Genomic DNA, 22,533 nt, shown 5'->3' on the forward strand with positions numbered 1-22,533 from the left:
CTTCTACCAGTAATACTTATATACTCCTCTTTCTAGGACTCTGAATGGTGCCTCACAAATAACTGAATTTCCTGATTTAACTGGAACTGCAAACCTGGAGAGTCTGTAAGTACTGAGTAGACTCTTGACTTTGCCCAGAACATACACTGCCATTAGAGCTTGATCAGTCTTAACATCAGTGAGTCAAAATATGTCACTGTGTGATGCCCGAATGAAAGAATTATGTCTGGTTTGTGTTTTAACAGGACTTTAACTGGAGCACAGATCTCATCTCTTCCTCAAACCGTCTGCAATCAGTTACCTAATCTCCAAGTGCTGTGCGTATCAGTAAGGCAATAATGTTGTGTAAACAGGCAACTTCCATTTAGGGGTGAAATGGCAGACATGATTTCAATAATCTCTTTAAAAGAGGAGGAAGTTTTTCCTTTCAGGTCTGCAGGAGGTCAAGCCTCCTTTGCCCTCTTTGGTCAGGCTCTCTGACATGATCCTGGTAACAAATGGTAATGTACCCTTTGTTTTCTAAGTCCCAAACAAGCTCCCACTAGACTTTCAGTTGGCACACGTTTTCTTTCAGAAAAGATATGAAGAGGCCAAAATCACTTTATTTCCCCCTCTAAAGGCTTTGCAGAGCAGAACAAAATAACATAATGGATCAACCACCCAATATGGATGCCAAAATCAAAAACTGAGATATCAGATCCACACAATCCTTGATAAAGGTGATCAAACATCCTTCCAGTATAGTTGTCAATGCCATGTTCTAATGTTTCCTGTAATGGTTAAACAGCTTGCATATGTTATTTCTATTGACTTGGGACTTTTTTCCTCTGCCTTTCCCATGTGTTATGAAAAAAAGTAGTTTACATGGATTTAAGGAGACTTGTTTTGACCTTCCATTTTTCAGCCTTCTCCCTCAACTTCCACTCAACACAATCATTGTCCTCTCAGGCATGTTGGGACTTAATAAAAGGACTCTTAATCTTTTGCTATGGCTCTGCACTCACATAGAAGGCACCTGTGGCAATTGAGCGCCTGCAATTTCACCATAAGCTTTACTTAGCAGCACTCAGAATGTTAAGTAGATAAATGGGAATGGCTGCCGCTGTGATTCTGCCTTTCCCCAGCCCCAGCCTGCTGTGTCACTTCAGACTCCAGTTGCTCAATGATATGTGGGTGCAGTGACACCACATGGTAGCCTTGGAGTCAGTGATTCACATCTGAAGGAGGGGAGTATAGAGCAAATCTTTCTTCGCCCTACCCCACCCCACCCCATGAAGTGCAGCTACAGATAAGAAAGCAGTATTAGAGAATTTAATTTGTTAAAATCACAAAGCAAGAAAGAAGCGAGTTTGAATTCAAATACAATCAATTTGATTGAATAACTGGGAGAAAGTGTGTGTATATCAGGTGGTAGAAATTTGGGGGGCCATGTTAGAATTCTGCCTACCACACCCAGAACAGGTATAATCATCCCCATTTCTCCAGAAAACTGGCGCAGTTATATGATTAGGATTTTACATACTGGAGCTAGTAAGTAAGGAACCAGTGTTTAAACTGCATCTCTCTCTGCTATGTCACACAATGAGTGGTAACCACTCAGGTCTAGAACTGCATGAATGGAGGCTCACTGGCAAAATGACTTTAAAAGCAAAGGCTGTGGAGCCAACTTTTCCGGTTCAAATCCAGGCTCTCTATATGCCAGCACAGGATCTTGAGCACATTATTATTCCTCCTGGAGCTCAGTTTCCCAGTCTATAAAAGGAGATGTAGCCACTTCCTTCAGAGGGTTCTCATGAGGACTGATTAAATGACTACATGTCAAACAGTTACAGCAGCACCTGGGACACTGTAACTCTCTGTCAGTGTTAACTTTTATCATCTTTCTCACTTCCCTGGAACCATTATTCTTTCCTTGAGTTGGAACTTGAAAAGCCGGGAGGAATACACATAACATTCATAGTAGATCTTACCATTTTCAAAGCATTTTCACCTATAATATTCATTTGTTCTTCCCAATGACCCTGCAAAATGGTGTCTTCTCATTTAGGAGAACTGAGAAAGATACCAATGCTTAGCTAGTGTATCAACCAAGTAGAATTAGCTGAAGTTGAGATTAGAACCCCGGAGCCTCACCCCTAGTACAAGGTGCTTTATGTTCTCCTGGGGGTATAGATCTGAGAGCTCTCCCCTTTGGCTAACTCATCCACTGAGTACTTGTTACATGAGGAAATTTCACTGTACATGACTAGTTTTGCGTCATGTGCATGGGAATTATTTAGCCCATTCTGTAGGCTATGTGTAACTTTCCCCACTTACTAGCTGGTCAGCTTAGGCAAGTCATTTCATATTGTATGAGTAGAATTATGGTGTCTCCCTCATAAGGTGGCCACAGGAATTAAACCAGATAATTCAAGTAAAGCTATAAACATGGTACCTTTATATAAGAAGTGCTTGGCAATGGGCAAAGGATTCCCTGTTTAATAAATGGTGCTGAGAGAACTGGCTAGCCATATGCAGAAAATTGAAACTGGATCCCTTCCTTACACCTTATACAAAAATTAACTCAAGATGGATTAAGACTTAAATGTAAAACTTAAAATATAAAAACCCTAGAAGAAATCTAGTCAATACCATTCAGGACATAGGCATGAGCCAAGATTTTATGATGAAATCGCCTAAAGCAATTGCAACAAAAGCAAAAATTCACAAATGGGATCTAATTAAACTAAAGAGCTTCTGCACAGCAAATGAAACTATCATCAGAGCAAACAGACAACCTACAGAATAGGAGAAAATTTTTGCAATCTATCCATCTGCCAAGGGGCTAATATCCAGAATCTACAAGGAACTTAAGCAAATTTACAAGAAAAAAACAACCCCATTAAAACGTGGGCAAAGGATATGAACAGACACTTCTCAAAAAAAGACATACATGCAGCCAACAAACACATGAAAAATAGTTCAACATCACTGATCATTAGAGAAATGCAAGTCAAAACCACAAGGAGATACCATCTCACACCAGCCAGAATGGCGATTATTAAAAAGTCAAGAAACAACAAATGCTGGCGAGGTTGCAGAGAAATAGGAATGCTTTTACACTGTTGGTGGGAATGTAAATTAGTTCAACCATTGTGGAAGACAGTATGGCAATTCCTTAAATATTTAGAACCAGAAATACCATTTGACCCAGCAATCCCATAACTGGGTATATACCCAAGGGAATAGAAATCATTGTATTATAAAGATACATGCACATGTATGTTCATTGAAGCACTATTCACAATAGCAAAGACGTGGAATCAACCCAAATGCCCACCAGTGATAGACTGGATAAAGAAAATGTGCTACATATACACCATGGAATACTATGCAGCCATAAGAAGAAATCAGATCATGTCCTTTGCAGGGACATGGATGAAGCCGGAAGTCATTATTCTCAGCAAACTAATGCAGGAACAGAAACCAAACATTGCAAGTTCTCACTTGCAAGTGGGAGCTGAACAATGAGAACACATGGACACAGGGAGAGAAACCACACTTAACTGGGCCTTGCCGGGGGAGGGTGGGAAGGGGAAAGCATTAAGGAAAAAAGCTAATGCGTCCGGGGCTTAATACCTAGGTGATGGGCTGATAGGTGCAGCAGACCACCATGGCACACGTTTACCTACATAACAAACCTGTACATTCTGCACATGTACCCCAGAATTTTTAAAAAATAAAATAATTTTTTTTAAAGTGCTTGGTCAGTGTTAGCCATGAAAATCATTAGGTAGAAGGCAACACTATGCCTTTATGTAGAAGGTCTTTTGTTCCCTCTATTAAGAGGTAGACAATGAAGGAGTATCCCCTTTGCAGCCTGCAGAGATGAGTAAACCAATTATCGGCTTTGATAATATGTGTGTCCATTTTATTATATTCACTATTTTTCAAAAATACATACCATATTAATAATCAGGTATATTTGTGCATAGGTGTGAGATTTTGGAGGTATTGGGTGGGGGGGTATCTTTCAAACCTTCAGAAAGTTACAAATTTGGATTTACAAGCAGCTTCATTTGTACTATTTATGCGGAGTAAATGGACTTTATTCCTTTATAAATCCCATTTATTCAATAAATGTAGGATAAAGTGATCAATTATAAGACTAATTTGAAGCCCCTTAGAAAAAGTATGATTTTTCCCATTGCATAGTGGTGATCTGGTTTTAAGAATTAGAATCAGGCATGAAAATGTGTTAGTTGATTAGCTGATAACTTTTAAAACATGAAACAAAATTGTTCTTATATATCTATGTTACGTTATCTACCAACTTTCTTTTCTTTCAAGCTTTCGCAAATTATGATGGCTTGCTTTAGATTAGTTATATTATACTATAAATATGTCCAGATGTTTTTGTTATTCTGTAATTTGTTGAATTTTGGCTGAAGATTTTCTTAGATTCCGTTCCCCCACCTCCTTCTTGTAGTGATTGATTTCAAAGCTCCTGCTATGTTTTGAATTGTTAGGTTTTTTTAAAGAGTTGATTAGAAAAGAAACAACAATGATTTATCTGAGCTGTAGAGATGTAGCAGCTCTTAGAGACAGAGGCACAATTATTTAATTTAATTTGTTCTCATTGCAGTAAGATAATAGCTAGAGCATTTAGAGAAGTACTAACAAAATATAAATGAATTCATTAAGTAAACTATTTAAATCAATTAAAGAAGTATAACAGTTACATTTCAGTAAACATTTGAATCTACTGGTTAATCCAATAATGGCTGTGACTACCTGCTCCATGTCAGGGCTGTGAAAATGTTCAGAGTCTGCCTTTGGGAGATATAACATCTTGGAGGGAAAAGGAGAGCAAAGCATGTTTCTTTATGATTTATTTGTAACAGATTTTCCCTTTTTGCACCTTCTGTTTTTCAGAGATCTGTCTTACAACCTATTAGAAGATTTACCCAGTTTTTCAGTCTGCCAAAAGCTTCAGAAAATGTAAGTCTAGAAGTCTCTAAGTCACCTAGCAAAACTCAAGAATCAAAACTCACATTTCTCAGGGTCACTGGTTCATTTACCCTGTGGTTCACTGGGGAGACATGTGATCCTTTTCCTTCTTACACACACAAGGTGTGACTGTGCAGTGTGCTTAGAAAGTTGAGAAACATAGATAATATTATTTTTTCATGCACTGTACCATATTAGTAAAACATTTATTATATATCTGCTTTTTTCTCCCCCTAACTCAGGGTACTAGTGAATTGGGTGTGTTTGGGCTTTGAAATTTTTCTTATTTTAGAAGTACAACCAAACTTACATATCCAATGAGTGGTGTTATTTTTTAATATGTGGGGACTTGGGTTTGTTGGTGTGTTTGTTTCACAATAGTCAACTTTAGGGGAAGGCCATATTTGTCATATTTAAAGTGCTACAGATGGTACTTATGCATGAAACCCTTTAGAATTCCTCTCTTAACATTGCCTCCCCTACAAAACATCAGCCTTTTTTTTTTTTTTTCTCAAGATGGAGTCTCGCTCTGTCGCCCAGGCCGGAGCGCATGGCGTGATCTCGGCTCACTGCCACCTCTGCCTTGTGGGTTCAAGCAATTCTCCTGCCTCAGCCTCCCGAGTAGCTGGGATTACAGGCACCCATCACCATGCCTGGCTAATTTTTTGCATTTTTAGTAGAGACGAGGTTTCACCATGTTGGCCAGGCTGCTCTCGAACTCCTGACCTCATGACCTGCCCATCTCAGCCTCCCAAAGTGCTGCAATTACAGGCGTGAGCCACCGCGCCCGGCCAAACTTGTTGTTTTATAGTCACACTTCAGTTTTGATCAAAACAATATTAACCATCTATCCCTTCACATTTAGTTTTTCTCTCAATGCCTTTGGGTGCTTAAGGGAAAAAAACAAAGCAAATCCATCTGTAAAAGGTAAAGAATTTACCCTCCTGAAGACCCTCAAAGAATCCAAGGAAGGCTCAGAAGGCAGCACCAGGAGAAGAGTCCTCCAGTGTTTTGAATGATGATTGCATGTTTGGAATATGGTTTTACATCCTCCCAAGCAAACTAGCTCCTTTGAAAGAGACAATACTTGAGTGTGTAAATGGTAATGTTCTTTTTTAAACAAACAAAAATCAGTCACTTGATAGATACACTTCATGTGTTCCTTTGATTAAGGGCAGGTAGTCCCTCTATAAAAGTTATCTGAAGTCTGTAGTCTTTGAAACCAGTAACTTTGACATCAATCTTTGGAACCCTGTCATTTCAGTGACCTAAGACATAATGAAATCTACGAAATTAAAGTTGACACTTTCCAGCAGTTGCTTAGCCTCCGATCGCTGTGAGTATCACCTCCCAGTGCGTTCCCCAGCACAGAGCATTTTCTTTCTCTTTGGGGCCTTCCCCTAATGTTTTCTTTTCATTGTGTACTATTGTGGTTGGACTTTTGTGCATATATTTGCTATGAAACATCAAGTATTTTGCTTCTGGTAATTTCCAGGAATAAATCTAAAAGTAGTAAATTTGCAATTATGCTCTCTACCAGTCAGCAGGCAGGAAGTTTTAATGAAGAGGAAGGAGGCTAAGCTGTTGACTAGCCTACTGTGTTTTCTGTCCACAACCTGGAATCGACAGGAAACATTTTACATGCAAAAATGGGATGATCACATAATTCTATCTGCCTGCTTTTTTTCCTGGTTAAGCATTTTTTTCAACGTGTGTCTCAAAGTGCTTAATAATCACCTCGAGGAGACTAAAAAATACAGACTCCAGAACCTTATCTGCCTCATGAGTTAGAATCTCTGGAGTGGGGACTGGGAATCTGCATTTTAACAAGTACACTAAGGTTTGAACACAGCTGTTCTAGGAATCACTTCTGTTGCTCAGGCAACTAAGATTTGTAAATACTTGTATTTAATTCCATTTTATGATTGAAATGTTATATATTAAATTTTTTTTAAAAACTTACTAGCAGATTGTTTTATGAAATAACAGTTAAAACTTTTCTATACTGAAACTGGATTTCAATATGATTTTGATGAACGGTGATGATAGGTAATGTTTAAACTATAGTACGTTTGTTAAAAACCTTTCTCTTTTGCTGACTTCTAAAGTAGTTTTTTTGTACTTAAGAGACTATACCTTTGGTAAAATAATACTATTCCTCAAAAGACTTTAAATTTACTTTTAAGAGTCACTTTCTCCCAAAAGTTTACCTTAATAACCTTAATAATTTCCTCCCAAAAGTTTACCAGAATAACATCTTGTTCTGAATTTCGTTGTGTTGCCCTTCTCTCACTTTTGGTTGAAATCTACTTGTGGAGTGCTTTTACTTAAAAAAAAAAAAAAAGAAAGAAAAAGTGTAAAAGGAAAATACTTTTATTTTCCTTTTACTAAGGGTTACTATTTTCCTAACCCTAACCCTTATTCAGGTAAGTGAATAAGACTTGCCTGTCTTATTCACCCGGTTTGATGTCTGGCTGCCCCAAAAGTCAGTTCTATATTAAAAGGTGGGAGGATCACGAGGTCAGGAGTTCGAGACCAGCCTGGCCAACATGGTGAAACCCCCATCTCTACTAAAAATACAAAATATTAGCCGGGCATGGTGGCATGTGCCTGTAGTCCCAGCTACTCAGGAGGCTGAGGCAGAAGAATTGCTTGAACCCAGCAGGCGGAGGTTGCAGTGAGCCGAGATCACGCCATTGCATCCAGCCTGAGTGACAGAGCAAGACTCTGTCTCAAAAAAAAAAAAAAAAAAAAAAAAAAAAGGCTGATCTCTATAGATACCAAAAGAATGTGACACAGACTTTGAAGAATAAATGTCTGAATCCCCCTGAATTCCTTCTTCCCCTGTGACCTCACATTCAGTCACTCACCAAACTGTGCCAACTCCAATTCATCCTCTCCACTCCTCTACCGCAGGCCCATTAATGATTCGTTTGGATCACCATCATCCTCCCAACCAGTCCTTCTATCATCTCTCTACCCATTCATCTTATTCTTTCTTAAATAAATATCTAATCATGTTATTTCCCTGCTTCAAAAACTTTCTAATTATTTCCCTGTTGTCTTCAAGATCAGACCAAACTTCCCAGCAACACTCTTCAAAATCTGATTCCAGCCTCCTGGTACAGTGTCATCTCTCCTCAGCACACTCCAGGTCCCTGACACACGAGCCAGTGTTTCTCCTATTCCCATTGCCTATAGGATTCCTCCCCACCCATGACTTGTCCCCCTGCCCATTTCACAAGAACAAGATCTTCTATCTTTGGGCCCACTTCACTCAGATGCACTTTGCACATTTTCTACTATAGAACTTAATACTTAGCACTGTCATCAGGTAGACTATGCCATACCCGAAAACAATAAGAACTTTTTCAGGTTCCCATAAATTAAAATTTCAGTAAAACTTCTAGCCCAGGGTCTAGTGCAGTGGCTTTTTCATTATTTGCTTAAGAATTTAAACATGTTCTGAGCACAAGATCAGGGACTGTGAAGTCAGTGTGCCTGCGTTTGAATTGCAGCTCCTGAGATTACTCTGTAATTTATTACTCAAGTGACTTGTCACACAGTTTCTATTTTTCCTCATGAGTATAATGAAGGTAATGATAATACCTACCTCTTAGGGTTGTGGTGAGGGTTATGAGATTAAAACCTGTAAAAAACAAAACAAAACAAACAAACAAACAAAAACCTCGTAACTGTACCTGGCACATTGTAACTATGCAACCTTATTATTATTATGAAAATAAGTATATAGCTTTTGAGGGTTCTAGCAAGAAACAGAAGTCATTTAAGATGGTTGAAATGCAGAAATACCATTTGACCCAGCAATTCTATTACTGGGTATATACCCCCAAAAATGTAAATCATAATGTTGGGTGTGATGGTTCCCACCTGTAATCCCAGCACTTTGGGAGGCTGAAGTGGGCAGAACACTTGAGGTCAGGAGTTCGAGATCAGTGTGGCCAACATGGTGAAACCCTGTCTCTACTAAAAATACAAAAAAATTAGCTGGGCATAGTGGTGGGCACCTGTAATCCCAGCTACTCGGGAGGCTGAGGCAGGAGAATCGCTTGAACCTGGGAGGCAGGGGTTGCAGTGAGCTGAGATCGCACTACCGCCCTCCAACCTGGGCGACAGAGTGAGACTCCATCTCAAAATATATATATGTGTGTGTGTGTGTGTGTGTGTGTGTGTGTGTATCATTCTATTATAAAGATACATGCACACATATGTTCATTGCAGCACTATTCACAATAGCAAAGACATGGAATCAACCCAAATGCCCACCAATGATAGACTGGATAAAGAAAATGTGGTATATATACACCATGGAATACTACGCAGCCATAAGAAGGGATAAGATCATGTCCTTTACAGGCACATGGGTGGAGCTGGAAGCCATTATTCTCAGCAAACTAACACAGGAACAGAAAACCAAACACTGCATGTTCTCACTTATAAGTGGGAGCTGAACAATAAGAACACATGGACACAGGGAGAGAGATACCACACACCAGGGCCTATCAGGGTGGCAGGGGGAGGGAAAGCATCAGGATAAATAGTTAATGCATGCAGGGCTTAATACCTAGGTGATGGGTTGATAGGTGCAGCAAACCTACCATGGCACATGTTTACCTATGTAACAAACCTGCATGTCCTGCACGTGTATCCTGGAACTTAAAATTAAATTAAATTTTTTAAAAAGATGGTTCAAATGAAAAGACACTTACATAGGTGTTGGCAGGGAGCAAGCAAAGGATAGGTGTGCAGAAACCAGTAACATCTGGGGCTAGAGTCACAGGGAGGAAATGATGTTTCCAGGACAAAGAAAGAGCTTAAGCATGGAGAAGTGTTGCAGCCCTTGAGAAGTCTGTAGCTGCCATGAGAGACATGATTCCAAAACAGGGAAGAGAAGACCATGAGGGCCCTGACCTCCCTTTCCTTCTGGGGCTTCTCCTGAGAATACAACTGAGGCCATTAGGGAGCTCTGGGGATGCAGCCTGCAGGATCAGCCCCAGGCACAGAGCAGGGCAGGAAAGCAGAAAATGACTCCTCTGGGGCTGCTGGGAGGATTCCAGCACACGGGCTCATGAATTGAAAAGGAATTACAGGCCTTTGAACATATAAATTCTCACATATTTACTTAAACCCCAGCCAAATCACTCTAAGCACCATGGCAGGACTTGGCCTACATTCCAGATATTCTGCTCTGTGAAGCTCTCCCAGGGCACCATGATCTACTTAAAGCTGCCAAAAAGACTCTGACAGATGGTATTACTTGCTCACCTCAGTGACACATATTTCTTGAGCAGCTCAACAGAAGACAGTCTTCTCACTCAATTACCCAAAGCCCAGCCGCCATTTGTAGCTTTTCTACCTTCCATACGTTTCCTCCCCTTGTTAGCTGCAATTTTCTTCTGTTCTGGGATCAAGGAAAAGACTTCCAGTTTCCTCCAGGACAGGAGGACAGGTCCCTAAGGAACCTTTCAAATGAGAATGTAAATATTCTGTGAATACCATTTATTAAGGTAACCCTGGAGCCCAATATCATAAACTTTTCTACACTTAAGAAAAGTTGACTTTGTTTACTTTCAGTTCTCTCAAATGCCTACATCTTAGTTACCATTGTTAGTCATTTACAAAAATTAAAAATCTTAAATTCATCCTTCCTTTTTAAAAATGTAGTTCTTATTCCTGATAAATTATCTACAGAAGTTTTTGCAAAATGTTTTACTCCTACTTAATTATCTGCAGTTCATTACTTGTCCATGGGAAGTGAATTTTATTTCCCCATAAACTGTACTTTTTCTTTACTATCGAAGAATTTTATTTCTAACATATGTTGGCCCCTATTTTATTCATATCCTGGCTAATAATTTACTTGTCAGTATCCTTCCTGGAAATTTTCTTGAAAGCATCTTTGTGTTTCTCTCAAGGCCTAACATATATGAGTGATGTGCCCAAATTTTTTTGAGTTTCATTACATATCCAAGGACATTTTATAATTTAAAACTTACTTGTCAGAAGAAGAGACTCAGAAGTTTCTGTCCCTTCCCACAGTGCTACAACCACTCATTTTAGAAAGGCCCTAATAAAATTTTACAACCATGTTAAAGTCAACCTTTTAGCAAGAGTAAAACCAAAATATCCACCTGAACGATGTTTCCTTGATTGGTTTTAACAAGCTTGATTTAAAGTTCTCTCATTAGTCATTTTATACCACTAATATCATAATCTGAAGGGCAGTTTGATAAGTTAATTGTTTCTGATCTGAATGGAAATTAAATTAATTTTGGTAGAAGACTAAATGCATATGATAAAACTTCACATGTTCTTTATTCTATATAATTCTCTCATTTGCCTTTTTTTACAATAGGAATTTGGCTTGGAACAAAATTGCTATTATTCACCCCAATGCATTTTCCACTTTGCCATCCCTAATAAAGCTGTGAGTATTCCACAACTTGTTTATGGTATGTCTCTTAATAATTGAGGACCGTCTAGTTAATTTTAAAAGTTGGTTTTGTTGAAGAAGCTGGATATGCACAGATTACCTGCCTCTGTGTTCTCCATGCCTAGAGCTTGTCAGAGCCAAGGAGGAGTTCTGCTCCTCCAGGGCCACATGGGCCCTTAAGTGGATAATTGAAGATCTGGGTGACACCTGGTTCTCATTATTCAGCTGAAGTTTTTTATTTGTGCTTTGTAATCGGGTGGAATGGAATAAGATGTCAATTCAGGTCTGAAGGGCTTCCATTTTATTTTATGCCATTTTGACTGATAGAGAATCTTCCTGTCCCTTCCCCCCACGCCAACTTCCCACCTCTTGCTCCTTCCTCTCCCCATCTCTTATCTAACAAAGAAAGAAGAAATTGGTTAGACAGAAGTTAGGAGAAGAGGAAGGGGAGTAAATACACCCCCTACACTTTTTACCTCTCACTCCTAATCTACTCAGCATCACTTTTCAAATTAAATATAGCACCTTCCCCTTGATTTTAGATGTCCCCACCTGACAAAATGAAGCTGAATATAGAACAATTTGAATACAATTAAAACCTTTTATCCCCTACAATCCTGATTGTGAATAGAAAAGTTATCAAGAGCTAAACCGAAATGGTTACTTTTACCGTTAAGAGTAAGGACCCTGCTTAGAAGTTTTTATTGAGTAGTTTAATGATCTTTAGGTTGTTGTTTTTTTTAACATAAACGTTTTATGCTAACATAGACTAAAAGCCAATTGTTGTTTGATGTTTTGCAGGGACCTATCGTCCAACCTCCTGTCGTCTTTTCCTATAACTGGGTTACATGGTTTAACTCACTTAAAATTAACAGGAAATCATGCCTTACAGAGCTTGATATCATCTGAAAACTTTCCAGAACTCAAGTGAGTTTGTCATTAAAACTAATAAGATACATTTGTGGTCATGTGAAATAATAGATGTATTATAGTGGTGTTCTAAATTTATGAGGTCGTGAGACACTTTTGAATTGCATTTCATGCCCTCAAGTCTCCTAACCCTGGAGCATTGTTAGGACAAGCCCTGAAGTGGGAAAATGTGTCCTCCTGACCATATTTCCTTTCCTTCTCAAAGATGCCTCCCAGAATCATAGAGTTCATAGGAGGAGTTTGAAAACAATTGATCCATGGAATATATATAAAAATAAACAAGGGCATGTAATTAATTAACATTATAACATTATTCTACTCTTGTTTACAATTTTTAATTTAGCTTGTATGTATCTAATAAAATGTACTAAATTAATATTTGAGGAAGTAATGCTGCTTAAAATCTGTTATGCTTATTATTGACAAAGAAGTATCTTGAAAGATTATGTATTTTTTAACCCAAGGTAGTTTTTACATACTTTTAAAATTATGAAAATAATAAAACCCCAAAAGAGAGTTGGGAAAGTATAAGAGAGAACAAAAATCTTTTTTTAAATTTTTAATGTTTTTATTTTTTATGCTTACATAGTTGGTGTTTATATTTATGGGGTACCCGAAATGTTTTGATACAGGCATGCAATATGTAATAAGCACATCATGGAAAATGGGGTATTCATCCCCTCAAGCATTTATCCTTTGAGTTACAAACAATCCAATTACACTCTTTATTTTAAAATGCCCAATTAAATTATTATTGACTGCAGTCACCCTGTTGTGCTATTGAATAGTCGGTGTTATTTATTCTTTCTATTTTTTGTACCCATTAACCATCCCCACCTCCCCCCAAGTCTACCCTTCCCAGTCTCTATTAAGCATCCAGGAACAAAAATCTTAAAAATGCCACTCTAAACAACATGGTTAAGTTACTTCTTTCCAAGCTTTGTTTCCAGTGCATTTTTTATTGTTAGACTCAAAATGTGCATAGAAATATATGTCATATTATAGTCACTTATTCTGCCATAAGCACTTTTTCATGTTGCTACAATTTTTCTTAGCAGCCTTTTTTTTAACCTTTTTATTTTGGAAATTTTCCATCATTTGAGTAATGGAAGTTGCATCACTCAGCTTCAGCAATTAACATTTCATAGTGATCATTTTTAATAACTTCATTGTTTTTATAAATAGCACTGTAATGAACACCTTTATGTGCATAACTTATACTTTGGATTATTTATTTAGGCTAAAATCCAAAGTTAGAATAATTGGGTGAAAGAACATGAACACTATATTTAATTATCCGTTTCTTTAAGTGTTTTTTGTTTGGGTTTTGTTCATTTAAAGGGTTATAGAAATGCCTTATGCTTACCAGTGCTGTGCATTTGGAGTGTGTGAGAATGCCTATAAGATTTCTAATCAATGGAATAAAGGTGACAACAGCAGTATGGACGACCTTCATAAGAAAGATGCTGGAATGTTTCAGGTTCAAGGTAGGACTTGCTATGCCATGGTAATGAAATTGTGTTGTGTTCAGTGGAACACATGGAAATGAATTACGTTTGATGAAAAGTCATCGAACAGGCCGGGTGTGGTGGCACACACCTGTAATCCCAACAGTTTGGGAGGCCAAGGCAGATGGATCACTTGAGGTCAGCAGTTCAAGACCAGCCTGGCCAACATGGTGAAACCCCTATCTCTGCTAAAAATACAAAAAAGTAGCCAGGCATGGTGGCACATGCCAGTAATCCCAGGTACTTGGGAGGCTGAGGTATGAGAATCGCTTCAACCTGGGAGGCAGGTTGATTCCAAAGCAAGCTGAGCTGAGATCACGCCACTGCACTCCAGCCTGGGCAACAGAGCAAGACTGTCTCAAAAAAAAAAAGGAAAAAAAATTATCAAACAGATTATCTGAACTTCAGACAAGTCCTTGTACCTCAGCAAATTGTGAATAAATCCCAGTTTTTAAAGACTACTTGAGAAAGAGAAAACTCGCTCAGGATTTATCCTAAAATTTCATCTGTTCTGTAGGTGAATTCTTATATTTATATGTATAATTAGATTCCCCCTTAGCATATACTGTCCTCAGGGGTGATTACTGACATGGTGTTTCCATCAGCTTTTTAAAGGGTCTATTTCTGAGGATGTCTTTTTCATACGTACTTCAGAAACTTTTTCTCCAGAAGACAAAATCCATTTTCATTCGTATGGCCTGGAAGGATTGAAAGATATAAACATTTTAGATTCCTTCATATTTCAGCAGAAGGGCTAAAGAATCCTGCTTTTTGTCCAACTAATTCTAAATCATTCTCCTCACCTACCCCACCCTGGGGTATCTGTCCGGAAGGTGAAATGAGATAATGTCTGTAAAGCTTGGCTTTCCTTGAATTAAGACGTTACCTAAACAGACAACAATGCCTCTCAAACCACACCTGTGGCAATGAGGAGGTGCTTTGGGCACCACCCCCTGCCTTCCCTGCCAACCCTGCAAGTTTGCACAAAGTCTAAACAGACTAAACAGAAGGATGGCTTCTCATGCTTTGGGCCTTAATGATTTGTTGATTCCAAAGCAAGTATGATTCAGTCTGTCTGCAGATAACCTTACCAGTTTTTCCTACCTGTGTATCTGTTTAAGGGACTGATATCTTGGTCCTTGCCTTTTTTGTTTTAGGCCACAGCATGTGTCTTGTTCTTGTTCTTGCTTCAGTTTTTGCTCTTCCTGCCTCACCCACTCTAATTTCTCTCAAAAATTGTTCACTCAAAAAATAAAAACACAAGCAAAAAGTTATTAGAGAGCCTACTTTGTGCCAGGCACTGTTCTAGGCCTTGAAAGTACACAATGGGAGATGGTCATTCATGGAGTTTATTTTCAAAGGCAGTGATTCTCAACCCTGGACCACATATTACACTCACATAGCAACTTTTAAAAAATACTGGTCCCCAATTCCCACATGAGACCAATTAAATCTGTATCTTTGGGGAAATATGTTAGATCACAAAACTCCTATTTCATGGATAGCTAAACCAAGCACCAAGTAGTTATTTGATTTGTCCTCTGTTACACAGAATTCCCCAGGGAAGACTGAAACTTACTGTGTCTGATTCTCTAGTGTTCAGAGAACAGAGCCTAGAACATTTGCACTGTAGCTTTTATAGTGTTAGAAATTTGGATAAAGCGGTTCCTACTCTGAACGAAGAGGCCCGTAGCCTCCTCTAATTTAGCTCTGCAATGTGGGGACATCATGAGCTGCAGGGAACAAGAGCAGAATGAGAGAGTGACCCGGCGTCTTGGGTCACTCTCCCTCACCCCCAGTTGTACTAGAATAGTATGTCATAGCAGCTTGAGTCAAACATCCAAAGGCAACTTTATAATAACTTGCAAGAAAGCTAGAGCACAAGGAATTTGTGACAGTTCATGTCTCCAGAATAACCCAGGACTCTCCACTCTGGGATTTGGTCCCTTGAAAAGAGAGGCAGAACTAATCATTCCAGGACTTCTTGTGCTGCAGATGAACGTGACCTTGAAGATTTCCTGCTTGACTTTGAGGAAGACCTGAAAGCCCTTCATTCAGTGCAGTGTTCACCTTCCCCAGGTGAGAAAGGCATCAAAAATTCCTCAACAGCAGTATCCACCACTGATTCTGAGCCCATGAAAGACAATGCAGCTATACTTTAAAAGCCGAATCTGTGCCAACTTTGCAGCTCATCAGTAACCCTCCCCATAGTGGCCTGTCAAATACAAATGTTCATTCCCTGGAGTTGTTTTTCACTTGCCAATAGGATTGAGGTGGGAGGACTTTTGATTTAACTTAATGTAAACTAAAGAATCAAGTATGTTGTCAGAGGCATATGTAATTTTTAAAATGATATTAGCAATTTACCCTGAAATCGTATGCTATAATCTTGTTTTGTGTAATCACCGACATTTGAAAGTGACTTAGGTTTTTCTTATAAATAACTATTTGGTAAAAGCAAATAATAGTTTGTACAGATAAGAGGAAGGAAGGAAGAAAGGAAGGAAGGAAGGAGAAGGGGAAGGGAGGGGAGGGGAGGGAACGGAAGGGAAGGAAAGAGGAAGGGGAGGGGAAGAGATGGGAAGGGAGGGGAGGAAAGTGAAGTCGAATTCACTTAATAGTTTGTCTCATTCCAAAAAACAGGATGAGCCAGTTGAAAAAAGATAGCTAGGAAGAGTTGATATTTTATTTTTAACGAATAGATTGTCCCTTGCTCCCTAACCTCAAATTTTAATCTAAAACTAAGATGAGATTTTCATGAAATTCACATTCATAATATTACGGAGTATTTCCCTAGGATTCTCCTTGTCTGCCTATGGAAACTTATGGAAATATTCTGAAAACTTATATAATGAAAAGTCCAGGAGATCTGGCTTTTTACCTGGCTCCAACACAGCTGTATCTTAGAGACTTCAATTAAGTGATCGAAATTCTCCATTCTCATTTCTCCATCAATACCCTGGAACAGGAGCACCTGGTGTACTCACCCAGCCAGTGCTGCAGAAGATCCAGGGTGACAGTGGCTTGAGATAGTGGAGCATGCACATGGGCACTGTGTGTTATTAGGCTGTTTTTGACCGTTATCTCTTGGCATCCTAAATAAAGAGACAAAAGGGTAATTCAGCAAAAGTTGTAAACCCTAATTTGATATTCAATCTTTGCCTTCCTTGGACTTCTAGGCCCCTTCAAACCCTGTGAACACTTGCTTGATGGCTGGCTGATCAGAATTGGAGTGTGGACCATAGCAGTTCTGGCACTTACTTGTAATGCTTTGGTGACTTCAACAGTTTTCAGATCCCCTCTGTACATTTCCCCCATTAAACTGTTAATTGGGGTCATCGCAGCAGTGAACATGCTCACGGGAGTCTCTAGTGCCGTGCTGGCTGGTGTGGATGCGTTCACTTTTGGAAGCTTTGCACGACATGGTGCCTGGTGGGAGAATGGGGTTGGTTGCCATGTCATTGGTTTTTTGTCCATTTTTGCTTCGGAATCATCTGTTTTTCTGCTTACTCTGGCAGCCCTGGAGCGTGGGTTCTCTGTGAAATATTCTGCAAAATTTGAAACGAAAGCTCCCTTTTCTAGCCTGAAAGTAATCATTTTGCTCTGTGCCCTGCTGGCCTTGACCATGGCCGCAGTTCCCCTGCTGGGTGGCAGCAAGTATGGCACCTCCCCTCTCTGCCTGCCTTTGCCTTTTGGGGAGCCCAGCACCATGGGCTACATGGTCGCTCTCATCTTGCTCAATTCCCTTTGCTTCCTCATGATGACCATTGCCTACACCAAGCTCTACTGCAATTTGGACAAGGGAGACCTGGAGAATATTTGGGACTGCTCTATGGTAAAACACATTGCCCTGTTGCTCTTCACCAACTGCATCCTATACTGCCCTGTGGCTTTCTTGTCCTTCTCCTCTTTAATAAACCTTACATTTATCAGTCCTGAAGTAATTAAGTTTATCCTTCTGGTGGTAGTCCCACTTCCTGCATGTCTCAATCCCCTTCTCTACATCCTGTTCAATCCTCACTTTAAGGAGGATCTGGTGAGCCTGGGAAAGCAAACCTACTTCTGGACAAGATCAAAACACCCAAGCTTGATGTCAATTAACTCTGATGATGTCGAAAAACAGTCCTGTGACTCAACTCAAGCCTTGGTAACCTTTACCAGCTCCAGCATCACTTATGACCTGCCTCCCAGTTCCGTGCCATCACCAGCTTATCCAGTGACTGAGAGCTGCCATCTTTCCTCTGTGGCATTTGTCCCATGTCTCTAATTAATATGTGAAGGAAAATGTTTTCAAAGGTTGAGAACCTGAAAATGTGAGATTGAGTATATCAGAGCAGTAACTAATAAGAAGAGCTGAGGTGAAACTCGGTTTAAAAACCAAAAAAGAATCTCTCAGTTAGTAAGAAAAGGCTGAAAACCTATTGATACTTGAGAGTGAATATAAGTCTAAATGCTGCTCTGTATAATTTGTTCAGCTAAGGGATAGATCGATCACACTATTTAAGTGAGCCCAGATCAAAAAAGCAGATTGCAATTTTCTTTAGAAAAGATTCTCCATGATTTGAATTGCATTCTCTTTGAACTCACCAATGTAATCATTTTGGGAGGAGGGAGAACCCACTTGCTTTCCAAATGGGTTTATTTAAACCCACAAACTCAAGAGGTTGTTGGGGGAATTAGGAAAATAAGGGTTTTCAATGACCTACATTGCTAGGTAGAAGCTGTGATCCATGGGATTTCATTCTAATGACCATGTGAAGATGTTTGAGTCCTCCTTTGCCTTTCCTCAGAAAGGATCCTTCTAAGGCACAAATCCCTTAGATGGATAATGTAAGGTATTGTTAACTCACTCATATTGAGATCATTTTTAGAGATACCAGGTTTTATATATCAGCACTAGATGGTTCCACCTTCATGGGATAAAATTGCTTACAAGTATTTTGAAAGAAAAATTGACCGAAATTCTTAAATTGTTACTAAGGCAATCATGCACAGGTGACATATGTCTTATCTGATTTGTTTTTAACTCCTTGGTGCCCAAAGCTCAGAAGGGAATTCCACTGCCAGCAATGAACATACCTGGAAAAGATAGTAAGCAATCTGGGATTTTTTTTTTTCTGGGTTAGTAAAGAATTTTTGCAATAAGTTTTATCAGTTGATTCAAACTGATGTGCATCTTAATGATCAAATGTGCACATGACATAAATTAAGTCCACTGATACAACTTCTTACACATGTATCTCTAGTAGCTCTGGCAAACCCAATATCTGACACCACTTTGGACTCAAGAGACTCAGTAACATATTATCCTGTTTATTTAGCTTGGTTTTAGCTGTGTTCTCTCCGGATAACCCACTTGATGTTAGGAACATTACTTCTCTGCTTATTCCATATTAATACTGTGTTAGGTATTTTAAGAAGCAAGTTATTAAATAAGAAAAGTCAAAGTATTAATTCTTACCTTCTATTATCCTATATTAGCTTCAATACATCCAAACCAAATGGCTGTTAGGTAGATTTATTTTTATATAAGCATGTTTATTTTGATCAGATGTTTTAACTTGGATTTGAAAAAATACATTTATGAGATGTTTTATAAGATGTGTAAATATAGAACTGTATTTATTACTATAGTAAAGGTTCAGTAACATTAAGGACCATGATAATGATAATAAACCTTGTACAGTGGCATATTCTTTGATTTATATTGTGTTTCTCTGCCCATTTTCTTTAAATTCATTAACTGTATATATGTAAATATATAGTACTTGTAAATAGATTCCAAATTTGCTTTTCTATTGGGTAAAAAATAAATTTGTAATAAAATGTGTGACTATGAAACAAAATATTTTCAAGTCTATTTATTGAGCCCACAGGCAGATATATAGTCTTCTAAATGTTTTTAAGTTTTGGAGTATAAGTACCTTTGCTATTTAAGTATTAATATTTGTACTTAATATTCTAAATATATTGGACTTATCTTAAAAAAAGCAATCTTTCACAAAACGAATCAAAATATCATTACCAACTCCTGAATTGTTTATGGTTGATAAGCCATTTTGTCCTGACTTTTGTGAAGGTTATGATAGTTTGGATTTTATAAGCTAGAACTTTTATTGGTCTCAAACTTCTTTTGCAATATAAGAAAAAACCTCACAATTAGAAAGAAATATATGAATAACAAATCAACCTTAAATTATTTAACATGGACGTGAGTTTAAACATGAGTTTAAAAACTCATGTACTTGTTAAATAATTCATTTGATGATTATGTCAAGGCCAAAACATGAGGACATGCAATTCCCAGGGCACAAAGAAACACACTGTTCCCCTTCGGTCCCCATCCCCCAAAACATGAGAAATGAAATTATTTTTCTAGACACCTGTGCCAGACCCTACCAGCTCCAGTGGTGATTCCTGCTCTCCTTGCATGGATTGCAAAATGAAATCATCAAGTACTGGTAGGAGGCACAGCATTATTGCTAAAATTAACATGTTTACAGAGCACCCACAGGGCACCTGGCACTGAGTTTTCCACCTACCCATCAGACTTAACCACATGCCCAAACCTAATTAACAGGCATCAAATGGGATCCTCTTTTGTGCAGTCCATGCTTGGCTTGGCTTATCTTCAGCTGAAACAAGAGCTCACTCCTCTTACTCTCCCACCTCTTAACCCAGGCAGCAGATATAAAAGTCGCCTCTAGAGGAATGCATCTCATTCTTTCTTTTCAATATACTTGCCCAAAGTCAGGAACAAGTCCTGGCAGCCCCTTTGTCTCCCGCTCAAGAAAACACAAGTTAGTAATGTAATTTAAAAAAAAAAAGACACTTAAATTCACTCCAACTTATTTCTTTAGATAAATCCACAGGCTTTATTATTTTATTGACAAAACACTAGTTATAATACACCTTACACAAAACACTGCCATCTGATAAATGTTCTCCACTCTAATATAGCATAATCAGAAAGAACTTGAATTACATCCACAAATAAATAAATCTACAGTGAGAAGGGGAAAGATGTACTGTTCAGACATTGAACAACAGTAAAGAACAAACCATGGAACAAATTTGTAAAAACCATAAACTGTGAACTAGCTTAAAGTAAGGGAGTAACAATTTTGTTTCCAAAAACAGGTTCATTCATTCAACAAGTATTCTGCACCATTATGTGCTGTATTCTATGCACTGCGGATAACAAAACAAGGTCTGGAATTCGCATTCCAGCGGAGGGGAGATAGACAATAAACAAATATAAACATGGAAATATCCGATAGAAACATAAATGAAGGAAATGAAGCTATTTTAAATAGTCTATTGGGAATAATTAGTGTGGTGCTTTAGAAATGGAGCTCCGGAAAGGCCTCTCTGGAAAGCCACCTTTTAGGCTAAGACCTTATGCTCACAATGGAGCTACCTTTGCTTTTGAATTTAACCAGTTACATCAAAAAACTCATCATTTCTAGTCCCTCTCTTCATATGTCACCTATAACAAACTATTTTCAGGGACATTTTAATAGAAAAATATATTAGGTGGCCGTTACTGCACATCATTTTTTTTCAACTGTTACAGAAGAGAAAATCATTCTTATATGAAATAAAAAACATCTACTCATTTAGTTTTGGCTAAAAATATAACAATAAAGTAGTAAAAGGAAATAAAATTAGCAACACCTTCTTCATTTAGAACCAGAAAAACTCTAACATATGAAAAAGTAACAATGTCCTGCTTCTTTTGTTAATCTTATCACATTTAGTTCAGAGGCCCATCTGATGAGAAAGAAGTCCTAGATAAATAGATGGGATTGCTGTGACCCTACTGGTTCCATTCATGCTCTTCAGTACTGGAGATTTGATTTTACAGTTCCACTATGCAGATAAAAGAGACTATCTTCCTAAGGGCCACTAAACACTAACTATTTTCTCTCTCAGGCCACAGAGACCCTTAACTACAATTAGGTTATGGTCACTTTTCCTTGCAAGTGAAGTGGGGAGGGGCTGTGTAGCCATATCCCCATTTCGATGTCCTCCTTATGAACATTTCTAAAGATGTTGAACTCAGATTCTACACTGACTCGTTCATCTCATACACAAGTTCCTGAAGCCTATTGGGTAGGATGATAAAACTTCAGAAACGGGCAGAAAATGCATGTGATAGGCTGGAGAAGCATTATGGAATACAGGTTCATACTCATTGTGGACACGACTTTCCACTCTAGAGACAGTACTTTATGGGAATGTTGAAAACATGCTACTCCATGAGAATAGTGAATGAAAGAGTGAGTGGAATAGGGAAATGATATCCTATCAAATAATAGTCTAAAAAATGGAGAATGTGTCACCTGGAGAAAAGCAGGCTAAAGGAAAATATTTAAAATATTTGAATAATTGAAATTTACTAAGTGCTTTCTTAAGTACCAGCCTATAGTAGGCCAAATAGTAAAATGATTAAGCTCAACTGCCAGACAGACCTGGGTTCAAATCCTACTTCTGTTACTATCTGTGTAATCCTTGGACAAGGTATTTAATTTTTTTCAGCCTCAAATTTCTCCTCAAAAAAATGGGCATCACACCACCAGCCTCATAGGATTGGAAATACTAATAACTCAGTGTATATAAAGTTACCATCACACTACCTGAAAAGCATTG

General features: G+C 38.4%; 1 protein-coding gene across 4 annotated transcripts in view; it reads left to right on the top strand.

The window, feature by feature from the left end:
- The window catches only part of LGR5 (leucine rich repeat containing G protein-coupled receptor 5), a 148,095-nt gene extending 126,013 nt beyond the window's left edge, over nt 1–22,082 (top strand). For 3 of the 4 annotated variants that reach the window (XM_003313863.5, XM_003313861.6, XM_009425841.5), the window contains 9 exons: nt 37–105; nt 246–317; nt 4,915–4,980; nt 6,254–6,325; nt 11,366–11,437; nt 12,245–12,370; nt 13,715–13,860; nt 15,877–15,960; nt 17,061–22,082. In XM_003313863.5, coding sequence (XP_003313911.1) covers nt 37–105; nt 246–317; nt 4,915–4,980; nt 6,254–6,325; nt 11,366–11,437; nt 12,245–12,370; nt 13,715–13,860; nt 15,877–15,960; nt 17,061–18,148 — 1,795 coding nt within the window. In that variant the 3' untranslated portion in view covers nt 18,149–22,082. The remainder of the gene's footprint in view (nt 1–36; nt 106–245; nt 318–4,914; nt 4,981–6,253; nt 6,326–11,365; nt 11,438–12,244; nt 12,371–13,714; nt 13,861–15,876; nt 15,961–17,060) is intronic. The other variant, XM_009425842.5, reaches the window with a different exon arrangement.
- The last annotated feature ends 451 nt before the right edge of the window (nt 22,083–22,533 follow it).

Source organism: Pan troglodytes, chromosome 10 (genome assembly GCF_028858775.2).
Source record: "Pan troglodytes isolate AG18354 chromosome 10, NHGRI_mPanTro3-v2.0_pri, whole genome shotgun sequence".
NCBI lineage: Eukaryota > Metazoa > Chordata > Mammalia > Primates > Hominidae > Pan > Pan troglodytes.